This window comes from Gorilla gorilla, chromosome 19 (assembly GCF_029281585.2).
Source record: "Gorilla gorilla gorilla isolate KB3781 chromosome 19, NHGRI_mGorGor1-v2.1_pri, whole genome shotgun sequence".
NCBI classification, from domain to species: domain Eukaryota; kingdom Metazoa; phylum Chordata; class Mammalia; order Primates; family Hominidae; genus Gorilla; species Gorilla gorilla.
In genome coordinates, this window is record NC_073243.2 from 78,026,708 (window position 1) to 78,039,644 (window position 12,937).

A 12,937-nucleotide genomic window follows, 5' to 3' on the forward strand; every position below is an offset into this window, starting at 1 on the left:
TACATGTGCACAACATGCAGGTTTGTTACATATGTATACATGTGCCATGTTAGTGTGCTGCACCCATTAACTTGTCATTTACATTAAGTATATCTCCTAGTGCTTTCCCTCCCCCCACCCCAAGAACTGCCCACTTTTCAAAAGCTTTGTTTTAAAAATTATCAAGTCTCTCACTAAAAAAAAAAAAATCCATCTTTTAAAGTCTGTAAATATACAGGTTTCTTTGCAAACGAAACGCTTCCTAGATTTGAACCATTCTACATACTGTATTTAACATGATTGGTGGCTGATAACAGAACCAACTGTCATTAGCGATCAGAGAAAGATTAATTAAAAATATGGGCCCATTAAAGGGTCTCCACTGGTTACAAAGGCTGTTTGTTGGCAGTATCATATGTTCTGGGCATTTCTGGCAAAGATAAAAATGTGTTCAGAAGTTATCATCACAGGTTCTTTTGCACAGCTTATTTCAGCAGGAATGGACTGTGGGCTGAAAGTCCAGAAATGGAGTACATTTCCAGGAGAGAAAGGCATGATTATGAATTGTGACTCCAAGGCATTTAGTAGTACATGTCTAGAACCTGCCTCCTAAGATGATGTGATATGAGTTTAGATGGACTCAAAAGCTTATCTTCATTAAACACAGTAAGTCATATACTTCAATAGTTTACAAAGAAACTCTGTAGGTTAAGAAAACCCACCTGTCTGATAGTAAGTTTCAGCAACAGAAGGCTGAGGTTGGGCAGCGGCAGCTACAGCAGCAGCAGTTGCTGTTGGTTGTTGGTAGTATTGCTTACTATCATAAGCTACAGCAGGAGCTGTGGACCTTACATATGAGTATGAATCCTAAAGAAAAGGAATGAAAGAAAATCTTGCTATGAGACAAGTGGAAGGAAAAAAATACTTACGGTATAGAAGTGCAATAAAGGAAAACAAAACACTAAATACATAGTTTCATGACAGACCTAAACATAAAAGAATCAAATTAAATACACAGAAGATTCATTTTGTACTTCATTAAAATAATATCAAGTCTGGGTGTGGTGGCTCACGCCTGTAATCCCAGCACTTTGGGAGGCCAAGCCGGGCGGATCACGAGGTAAGCAGATAAAGACCATCCTGGCTAACACGGTGAGATCCCGTCTCTATTAAAAATACAAAAAATTAGCCGGGCATGGTGGCGGGCACCTGTAGTCCCAGCTACTCGGGAGGCTGAGGCAGGAGAATGGCATGAACCCGGGAGGCGGAGGTTGCAGTGAGCCAAGATTGCGCCACTGCACTCCAGCCTGGGCGACAGAGAGAGATTCTGCCTCAAAAAAAAAAAAGAAAAAAAAAATCAAAAGCATTTCAAGCAGCATGTTGAACTTTTACAATCAGAACAATCACCAAAACATTTCTAAATAATACTTAAGTAAAAATTAATTTTACTAAAAAAGTCACGGCAGTTTTGCCTTAAAGATGGATCCTACAATATTACAAAAGAACACTTGTGTTACTAAACTTTGTAATTGCTCCTTTTCAGTATTTCTTTTTCAAGAAAGATCAAGGTGAGCTGAGTGAATTCTGGCAGTCCATGAAGTAAAGAGGGGTAGAAAGGTATGTAGGTGAAATGGCTGAAGTAGCAGGTAGGGCCCAGAAAACACTGGGTTTCACAGACACTATTAAAAACAACAAAATTTATTATATTCTGTCTCTGGGCATAGATAATCACACCTCAAAAGGAATTTCATTTAGTAACCTGCCTAAAATTAATAGCAAATACTAATATTGTTGATTTACATTTCAATTTTTTACTGCATAAATTCCTATGCTTTAGAAAGAATATAGCAAAACCAGGGAAAGTTCAGAAGGACCAAAGTTTAAAAAACAGATCCTAAAAGCAAATAAGCAAAAAAACAGATTAAAGAAATTAGGACCAAATTTAATTTAAATAAGCAAGTAGTAATCTAGTACTGTTTTCAAACATAAAAAAGAGAATGTAGAATTCCTATAAGACTGAGTAAGAGGCAACTGGATGAATAAGGGCATGATCAATTTTTGTTATAATATGTATTAAAAAAGAACATCTTGACAGGATAAATGTAAAGGGGACAGAATTTCCACCTTTGCTAAGTTTCAAGAAGAAAATATGTAATATGTTTGTCCTGCTCTCAAAATATTCTCAAAATAGGAGACATACCTGTGTTCCAGATGAATAATGCTCTAGTACAAACAAGGGAAGTCTTTTCTATGTCTTCAGTTAAAACAATAACAAACAAACAAACTTGGGGTAAACAATGAAATATTTAACTAGCAATTAATGTGAAAGTTTTTAACAGACAGCTATAAATAATAGAGTCAAATGGACAGGGGGGTGAGAGGAAGGATTATTAATACAAAGCTCATTGCAAGGAATTTTTTTTTCTTGAGACAGGGTCTCGCTCTGTCACCCAGGCTGGAATGCAATGGCATAATCCTGGCTCACTGCAGCCTCTGCCTCCTGGATTCAAGTGATTCTCGTGCCTCAGCCTCCTGAGTAGCTGGGACTACAGGTGCGCACCACTGCACCCAGCTAATTTTTGTATTTTTAGCAGAGACGGGGTTTTGCCATGTTGGACACGCTGGTCTTGAACTCCTGACCTCAGGTGATCCACCCACCTCGGCCTCTCAAAGTGCTGGGATTACAGGCATGAGCCACCGCGCCCAGCCGGCAAGGAACCTTAATGGTTGGTATGTCCCCAAACTACCAAGGAATACTAATTTACTTTTCTCTATCAGTACATGTGTATTTTGGAAGCCCCAAGTTTGAGAAGCAATGGCTAGGGCATTACATTATACACTGAGGACAAAGAAACCCGTACATTCAGGCTACCAAAACTAGTAGTTTTCTTACCTGGTAGTTTTGTGTAGTAGCTGGGGGTGGTGGTGGTGGTGCTTCTTGTTGCCTCTGAGTATAACCATAGTCAGTTGCTGTGTGTGCAGTGGGGTAGCCTCCATAAGCAGCAGCTGTTGCAGCAGCTGCAACAGCTACTGGAGCAGGCCTGGCAACTGCAACTGTGGCGGCTGCTGGTGCATAGGCAGCAGTAACTGTGTGAGCAGCTACTGGAGCCTGATGGACAGTGTAGCTAGCAACTGTAGTTGGATGAGAATAGGCTACACCCGAAGCTGGCTGCTGGCTACATTGTGGAGTACAAGAATAAATATAATACAATTTTAATATCCAGGAGTTAACCAACTTCAATTAAAAGCTATTCAACTGAAATAAAAAGCACATTTTCAAGTAATTTAATCACGGACCACAAAAGGTCAAGTACTTCAACTCAATAAACTTCCTATTCAATATCATATTTATTACTGTTCTGTAATTTTCATTCTTTAATCTCAATACATTATATAGTCACACGTTTCAGATCATAGATTGTATCACATAACAGGAATTAAAAACTAGGATAAAAAACAGTATTAGGAAGAAAAGAAAAAACTGACCAAATTAGGAACTTTAGTGTTAGTTACATGTAAAGTTCTTTATTATGTTGTACAGTTTTACAAATCTCTACAAAGAAATCATAAGAAAAATACTCTATTCTAGCCCAATTACAGAAAGAAATTTAAGGTAGAAACTACTGACCAGCTGATTAAAAAATACTTCTGTTGCTTTAGGACAGTCGGTATTCAACTGGGGGAATTTTTCCCCCAGGGGACATATGGCCATATCTGCATATATTTTTGATGACCAAACTGCAGAGGAGGTGGTGATATGTGAGCTACTGGCATCTAGTGGATAGAGGCCAGGGATGCTGTTACAAATCCTAGAATGCACAGGACAGCCGTGCGTAACAAAGAATTATTTAAAGTATGTCAATAGTGCTGAGGGTTGAGAAGTTCTGTTCCAGGGTACAAAACCTACAATGGAATATCTATTATTTTAGATACATTTTCCAGCTTACAGGGAGCATTTCATTATACAAAGTTACTTTTAAATATATAATAGCATGTTTTGTAAAAGAAGACACAAATCAGATGCTTTGCAATTAAAAACATTTAAACCTCAAAGAGACAAAAACATTTTCCAAAACAGCAATCAAATGAATTTCTAGCTAAAGTTCTTACAGCAATATGTTTATTTTAACTTTTAAACTGAAAGCCTATATCACTAAAACCAAAGGCCTACAGATGTTAGCATATAAAAGTGTATTTCTTGTTCTAGGTTTTCTGAATAATACACTCAATTCCACAAGGTAAAGCTACATTACTAAGGCAGAAACACCTACTAAAAAAATAAGAGCCCCAACAGTTATTTAGCTGATAGGTTTTAGCTGACCACATTTTAGTATGAGCCAACAACTAAGAATAGCTAAGAGAAAGAAAAAAAAAATGTTGAAGCTGCACTAATTAACTCAGTCTCTGATTAATGGTCTATAGTACAAGGTATTCTGTACTGGTGTGCATAGTAACATAGAAATATAGTATAGAATTAAATTAAAATTTGGGGCTATCATATTTTAACTGTATTAGGGAAAACACTGATAAACTAGGAAGTTCATATTAGATTGTAAGATTCCAAAGGGAATCAATGTGAAGGTCAGAGACATGGGTTTTAATTTCATATAAAAAGCGGAGGACACCTGGAGAAATTCAGTCTAGAAAAGGTGACAGATGCCTTCTAATAGAAGACACTTACTCCATGCTGCTCCAGAGAACAGAACTAGAACCAATAGTTGGAAGTTACAGGGTGGCAGATTTCAGTCCAATATGAAAAAGAAAACAAAAAACAAAAAACAAAAAAAACTTAGAACAGAGTCCAAAGAAACTCATATAATTTCTATCTGGATGAGGTTTCCATATTTTCATATAAAACTAACATTTTCTACATATATGCCAATATGACAGGAAAAGTTTACATTAAAACAGTGAAAAACTTGTTTGGGAATAACATTTTCTAGGAACAACTCCATATCTGTAAGAAAATGCCAGTAACATGTCATACTTTTCCAAAATTCCTAGAACTGAAAAAAAAGATACTATTTAAAATACAAATACAACAGGTCTGTGAAACTTGTATTTAACATTTACTAACAGGATAAGATTAAATACATCCAGACTGTACCACCTAAGAGTAATTTTGGTTATATAAAAGACTGTTTCTATTCATCCCACTGCTCCTTATCTAGTATTTGTCCCCAAAACATGTCCTATTAGACAAAAAGCAGGCGGGAATAGGATGGGAATGTTGAGTCAACCAGGAAGCCAATTTAACTTATACTGCCTCTGATCGTCACCCTAAATGTCCATGAGACTCAAGAAGGAATGATCATATGTTCTGGTTAATGCCTACTGCTGGTGTAATTATTACTTTTAGTACTTTTCACTCTCCTACATGTCTCAGTCTGAACAATAAACTATACAGTCACCAGTCCCAGGAAAAGATGAAATATGAAAAAGATGCCAGCAGATTTAGCAATTGCTATTTACACATCCCTGGCACTGTCTAACTCTGCTCTGTATAGCCAGGTCTCTACCCATCATCTGGACTGGAACCATATCTTCTACCAAAAGCATGAGGAAGGCTGGGCACGGTGGCTCACACCAGTAATCCCAGCACTTTGGGAGGCCAAGTCAGGAGGACTGCTTGAAGTCAGGAGTTTGAGACCAGCCTGGGCAACGTAGAAAGACCACATCTCTACAGAACATTTTTAAAAAATTAGCCACACATGGTAGTGTGTGCCTGTAGTCCCAGCTAGTCAGGAGGCTGAGGTGGGAGGATCGCTTGAGCAGAGGAGGTTGAGGCTACGATAAACCATGATTGTGCCACTGCACTCCAGCCTGGATGACAGAGTAAAACCTGTCTCAAAAAAAAAAAAAAAAAAAAAAAAGGAAGCCAAGAAACACTTCAAGCGTCAGACATAAATGGAAGAGTACTTTCCCTGAGGAGAAACAGGAAAAGAAAGCACGTAAGCAATTATTACAGAGTACACACACACTATATTCTTACTCAAGAAATGGCCAGCTCCTTACCTACTTATCAACAACAACAAAAAGTGAGCCAGGGACTCACTACAAAAAATAAGACTTTCAAGACTTCCAGGCAATCTTACTGCTTAAAAAAATAACAGTCAAGCTGGGCATGGAATACCTGTAATCCCAGCACTCTGGGAGGCCAAGAAGGCTGGATCTTGAGTTTGAGACCAGACTTGGCAACATAGTGAGACTCCATCACTACAAAAAACACAAAAATTAGCCGCGTGTCGTGGCATGCATCTGTAGTCTCAGGTATTTGGGTGGCTGAGACGGGAGGATCACTTGAACCCAGGAGGCAGAGGTTGCAGTGAGCTGAGATCATACCACTGCAAGCCTGGGCAACAGAGTGAGACCCCTGTCTCAAAAAAAATTTTTCTTAAATTTAAAAAAAGTTTTAAAAAATGAACAGACAACACAAATCACCACATGTCTGAAGAAAGCCTATTATAAACTGCAAAACAAGTAAGAATGACCATGTGTGAAATGAACATATGAAGGCCACAGATGAGAATTTTCAAAAACTCTAATTTGTATCTATAAAACAAGAACTTTATACTACCTAGAAGAGAAGATAAAGTTGAGAAATAGACAAGATAAATATATCAAAAATATAAAAGAAAGGATAAGTCTAGAAGGCCCAATGTCCTGCCTGAAGGAATGACAAAAAAGAAAAAAGATCAAAAAAATTAAGAAATAACATTTCCCACTCCTGACGTGAACCACATTTTCAAATTCAAAAAGCTCACAGAGAGCAAAACAGAGTGAAAAAAACAAAACAAACCTAGAGACATAGCATTTTACTCTTCAAGATAAAAAGATCCTGTCTCCAGAGAGGGAAAAACTGGGCACCTGCAACTAAATGAAAACTAGACTTCTTACTGGTAACACTAAAGCAAGAAGATAAGGTATTATCTTCAAAATTCAAGGGAAAATGATTACTAATGTAGAATTTTGTACCCAGCCAAACTATGGAGGCAGAATAAAGATTTTTTAACCATTCAAGGATGGAAGGAGTTTACCTACTATAACTTTTCTTAGGAAGCTACATGAAGATATATTCCAGCTAAAACAAAAAGTAAACCAAGAAAACATGGGATCCTGCAAACAGAAGAAAGCCTAGGTCAGCAGCTGTGGTGGCAGCAGGCCCAGAGAGAAGTGAGTATAGATTGGAATTAGGGGAAGGACAGAAGCCTCTCAGAGAAAGATATCCAGAAAAACAGAGGACTCGGCACAGAGCCAGTAGACAGGGAACCTAGACAAATTTTAAGAAATGACAACATGATTAAGAAAAAAAGGTAGGCTGGGCGTGGTGGCTCACGCCTGTAATCCCAGCACTTTGGGAGGCCGAGGTGGGTGGATCACGAGGTCAGGAGATAGAGACCACGGTGAAAGCCCGTCTCTATTAAAAATACAAAACATTAGCTGGGCGCAGTGGCGGGCACCTGTAGTCCCAGCTACTCAGGAGGTTGAGTCAGGAGAATGGCGTGAGCCCAGAAGGCGGAGCTTGCAGTGAGCCGAGATTGCGCCACTGCAGTCTCACCTGGGTGAAAGAGCGAGACTCCGTCTCAAAAAAAAAAAAAAAAAAAAAAGAAAAAAAGGTAATGAATGAATTCAGGAAATGTAAACTGCTCAAGAAAGGCATGATCCCAATAAAAGACTTTATAGGTGAGCAATCAGTATGGTATAAAAGAGGAAAAAATCCATTTGAACTTGAGCCTAGGAAGATTTTCTAATAAGCGGTACAGGATTGTAAAACGGAACACATTAGAAATCATAATCATAGAATGGTACTAGGCTCCACAATAAATACTATTGATAAAACAGTTTTTGCTTTAAAGTTTTAGAATCAATCTAAATTAGAGAAGATAAACTATGATTACAGAATATAATGTAAACGTTATCATAAATAAGAGTATACATTAAGTTTGGGGAGTGAAGTAGGGAAAGAGAAGGAGTGAAACACAAGAGCTTCAAGAATTTTTAAAAACTACAGAGTACTCATATACTGTCTAGCTTTGATGGAACTAGAAATGGAGTATACTGTCTAAATTAACAGAAATAGTCTGAATTTGGGAAGAGGAGAAATGAGAAGAGAGCATATGCAATGCAGTCCTAAACTGTGATTGTAGGAAATAAAAATATATGCATAAAGTTGATAAGTTACAAAATAGCAAAAGAGGAATACTATTCAGTGATGTGGAGGTTAGCACCAAAAGAAATAAAACCAGAATGCTTTAAAGGTCTCTGGGGAGTTTTTAATTTGTATACAACAGTGGTTCTCAATGTGATCCAAGGACTCCCCTAAGGGTTCCTGAGACCCTTTCAGGAGGTCCACACAAGGTTGTTCTCTTTTTAATTACACACTGGTGTGAGGCCAGGCTGCCTTCATATATTTTAATCCAAATAATTTACTGCAACAGTCTGAATGCAAAAGCAAATTTTAGAATATTCTTAATTTAAGACATTAAAAAGATTTGTAAAAATGTAAAACAATGCCTCTCATCTCACTGTTTTTGAAACTAATTTTTCATAAGCATATTTTTGGTTAATGTGTAATAGTTTTATTCTTTCTTTTTGAGTTGGAGTCTCACTCTGTTGCCCAGGCTGGAGTGCAGTGGCACAATCTCGGCTCACTGCAACCTCCGCCTCCTAGGTTCAAGCAGTTTTCCCTGCCTCAGCCACCCGAGCAGCTGGGATTACAGGCAGCTGCCACCTTCTGGCTAATTTTTGTATTTTTAGTAGAGACACGGTTTCACCATGTTGGCCAGGCTGGTCTCAAACTCCTGACCTCAGGTGATCCACCCGCCTTGGCCTCCCGAAGTGCTGGGATTACAGGCATGAGCCACCATGCCCAGCCTAATTCTAATATAGTAAATACCAATATAACCCAAATAAACAAAAACTCTGGGGTTCTGAATAATTAGAAGCGCTACAGGAATCCTGAAACCCAAAAGTTTGAGAATCTTCATTTCATGATGCAGACCATTAACTTGAGTCTGTAATGGTTATTCACCATTTATTTTCTTGGTCTCTATTTATTATCCCTTTATGCAAAAAGTTTCTATCATGAAACAGGAAAATGAAATTGCTTAATTCATTAATAAAAACTACTAATTACAGTAAAATAAGGTTTATAATTAATAGAAACCTAGCAGAAAATTGTTTAATCTAAACCCAAGATATGAAATCACTAGTAAGTGGCAGAGTAAAAGCCAGAACCTAAGCAGTGTGGCCCCAGTGTGTATGTGCTCCTAACCATCACATCTACTCTCTACAACATTTGTGTTTTCTTTAACAGTTTAAAATACGGTGACAAGTTCCACATATAAATCAATGTAATACACATTAATAAAATGGAAGACAAAACCCAAGCGATCATCTCAATAGCATTTGACAAGAGTCAACATCCTTTTATGATTAAAAAAAGAAAAAAAAAAACCTCAACCAACTAGGAATTGAAGGAAATAACCTCAATATAATAAAAACTATGAAAAGCCTCACACTCGATGACACATTGAAAGCTTTTCCTCTAAGATCAGGAAGAAGACAAAGCTGCATGCTTTTACTGCTTCTATTCAACATAGTACTTAAGTTCCAGCCAAAGCAATATGGCAGGAAAAATAAAAGGCATCCAAATTAGGCCAGGTGCTGGTGGCTCACACCTGTAATCACAGCACTTTGGGAGGCCAAGGCAGGTGGATCACTTCAGCCCAGGAGTTGGAGACCAGCCTGGCCAACACAGTGAAACCCCATCTCTAATAAAAATACAATAAATTAGCCATACATGCTTGCACGTGCCTGTAGCCCCAGCTACTTGGGAGGCTGAAGCACGGGAATTGCTTGAAAACCCAGGGGGCGGAGGTTGCAGTGAGCTGAGATTGTGCCACAGCACTCCAGCCTGGATGACAAAGAAACACTCTTTCTAAAAAAAAAAAAAAGCATCCTAATTGAAAAAGATCAAGCCATCTGTTCACAGATGACATCATTTTATACATGGAAAACACTAAACACTCCACAAAAAACTGTTAGAACTAATAAAGGAAATAAGCAAAGTTACAGGATACAAAAATCAGCTGCATTCCTATACGTTAACAATAAACAGGCAATTAAGAAAACAATTCCACTTACAATAGCGTCAAAAAGAATAAAAAACTCGGGCCAGGCACTGTGGCTGGCTCACGCCTGTAATCCTAGCACTTTCAGAGGCTAAGCTGGGAGAACAATATAGTGAGACCTCATCTGTACGAAAAATACAAAAAACAGTTAGTAGCGCATGATGACACGTGCATGTAGTCCCAGCTACTTGGGTGGCTGGGATCACCTGAGCCCAGGAGGTCAGGGCTGCAGGTGGCCGTGATCGTGCCAGTCTGGGCAACACAGCAAGACTCTGTCTCCAAAATAAAAAAAAAAAAAGGAAAAGAAAAGGAAACAACCTTACGAATAAACCTAGCCAAGAAGGTGAAAAACGTGTGTATTAAAAACTACAAAACATTGCTGAAAGATTTAAAGACACAAACAAATGGAAAGACATCCCATGTTCACGGATTAGAAGGCAAACTATTGTTAAGATGTTAATACTACCCAAAGTGATCTAAAAATTCAGTGAAATTCCTATAAAAATCCCAGTGCTTTTTTTTTGCCAGAAAAGAAATCTATCCTAAAATTCCTGTGGAATCTCAAGAGACCCCTAATAGCCAAAACAACCTTAAAATATTAGAACAAAGTTGGAAGTCTCACACTTGCTAATTTCAAACTATGATAATCAAAACAGTATAGTGCTGGCATACAGACATATAGACCAATGAAACAGAATAGAGGACCCAGATATATAGCCTTGCATATACAGTCAAATAATTTTTGACAAGGATGCCAAGACCATTCAGTGCGTTGTCTTCTCAACAAATGGTGTTAGGAAAACTGGATATCCACACGAAAAGAAAAAAAGCTGGAGCTTCACCTTACAAAATATACAAAAATTAACTCAAAATGGATGAAAGATCTAAATGTAACAGCTAAAACTATACAACTCTTAGTAGAAAACACAAAGGAAAAAAGCTTCATGACATGAAATTTGGCAATGATTTATTGCATGTGACATCAAAAGCACAGGCAAAAAATTAGACAAATGAGACTACACCAAAATTAAAAACCTCTGTGTGGCTGAGTGCAGCGACTTATGCCTGTAATCCCAGCACTGTGGGAGGCCGAGGTGGGCAGATCACCTGAAGTCAGGAGTTCGAGACCAGTCTGGCCAACATGGTGAAACCCTGTCTCTACTAAAAATACAAAAATTAGCCAGGCGTGGTGGCACATGCCTGTAGTCCCAGCTACTCAGGGGGCTGAGGCAGGAGAATCGCCTGAACCAAGGAAGCGGAGGTTGCAGTGAGCCGAGATCATGCCACCGCACTCCAGCCTGGGCAACAGAGAGAGTCTGTCTCAAAAAAAAAGAAATTAGTCTAGCATGTAGGTACATGCCTATAGTCCCAGCTACTCAAGAGGCTGAGACAGGAGGATCACTTGAGCCTAGGAGGAGTTCGAGACTTCAGTGAGCTGTGACTGCACCACTACACTTCAACCTGAGTGAAGAGGAAGACTCTGTCTCAAAACAAACAATTATAGTACGTTTAGCAGTTGGTTGACTTACATCATCCTACAAATACCTTTTATGAGGCAGTAACAAGAGAAGTCACAGAGCAGCACCAGTCTGCCTACCACACTTTGAGTAGTATAAAAGCAGAGCTTCCCACCAGATGTTGGTGTTAGTTCTCAGGGAGAATGCACAGTGCATGAGTGGCCTGAGGGAGGCCCCGATTCTGTTGCCTGCAGCTGCAATATCCCTTATTCAAGGCTCCAATCTCTCAGCTTACACAGCAAGCTACTGCACAAATATCACTTTCCGTGTTAGCAGAGACATGGAAGAATTGGAAAGCAACAGCTTACAACTTTGGGGCTACCAAACGAACCACCACAGTAGGTGAATTAGAAAAAAGTCTTCTTACATCTTTTTTTTTTTTTTTTTTTTTTTAAGACGGAGTCTTGCTCTGTCGCCCAGGCTGGAGTGCAGTGGCGTGATCTCGGCTCGCTGCAAGCTCCACCTCCCGGGTTCACGCCATTCTCCTGCCTCAGCCTCCCGAGTAGCTGGGACTACAGGCACCCGCCACCACGCCCGGCTAATTTTTTTGTATTTTTAGTAGAGACGGGGTTTCACCGTGTTAGCCAGGATGGTCTCGATCTCCTGACCTCGTGATCCGCCCGGCTTGGCCTCCCAAAGTGCTGGGATTACAGGCTTGAGCCACTGCGCCCGGCCTCTTCTTCCATCTTTTAAGGGAGAACTGTAAGGAAACTTTTTCCTATATCAGTCTTGGCTCTGGGTAAAGAAGAGAAAAGACTTTCCTGACAGTTCTTAGGCACAAGACATGGTGAAACCCTGTCTCCACTAAAAAATACAAAAATTAGCCAGGTGTGGGTAAAGAAGAGAAAATACTTTCCTGACAGTTCTTAGGCACAAGACAGTCTTCCCCTAGGTTTGGACTCTAGAATTCACATTATCTGACCAGGCAAATTCCCAACCAAGAAGTTAGTTTAATTCAGACTGACTATCTATTATCTGAAATGCATGGGACCAGAAGTTTGCGATTTTGGAATATTTGCATTACACTTAACCTGCTGAGCAAGCCTAACCCGAAAATACTTAACCTCTGTAACTCTAGGCTGACAGTGCTTCCAGGTCACACAAAACACATATTCTCCTGTAAATGCTGCAAATAACATTCCAACAAACAGGAAACCTCAATCAAAAAAATCCTAAGAGGCCAGGCACAGTAGCTCATGCTTGTTGTAATCCTGGCATTTTGGGAGGTCAAAGCGGGAGAATCACTTGAGGCTAGGAGTTTGACACTAGGCTGGGTAATAAAGGGAGGCCCTGCCTTTAAAAAAAATT

General features: G+C 39.2%; 1 protein-coding gene across 3 annotated transcripts in view; it reads right to left on the minus strand.

Moving 5' to 3' along the window:
- The window catches only part of ZFR (zinc finger RNA binding protein), a 90,619-nt gene that overhangs the window by 62,643 nt on the left and 15,039 nt on the right, over nt 1–12,937 (minus strand). For 2 of the 3 annotated variants that reach the window (XM_063700807.1, XM_063700808.1), the window contains exons 3-5: nt 4,661–4,684; nt 2,873–3,155; nt 702–846 (exon numbers count right to left, since the gene is read on the minus strand). In XM_063700807.1, coding sequence (XP_063556877.1) covers nt 702–846; nt 2,873–3,155; nt 4,661–4,684 — 452 coding nt within the window. The remainder of the gene's footprint in view (nt 1–701; nt 847–2,872; nt 3,156–4,660; nt 4,685–12,937) is intronic. The other variant, XM_004058993.5, reaches the window with a different exon arrangement.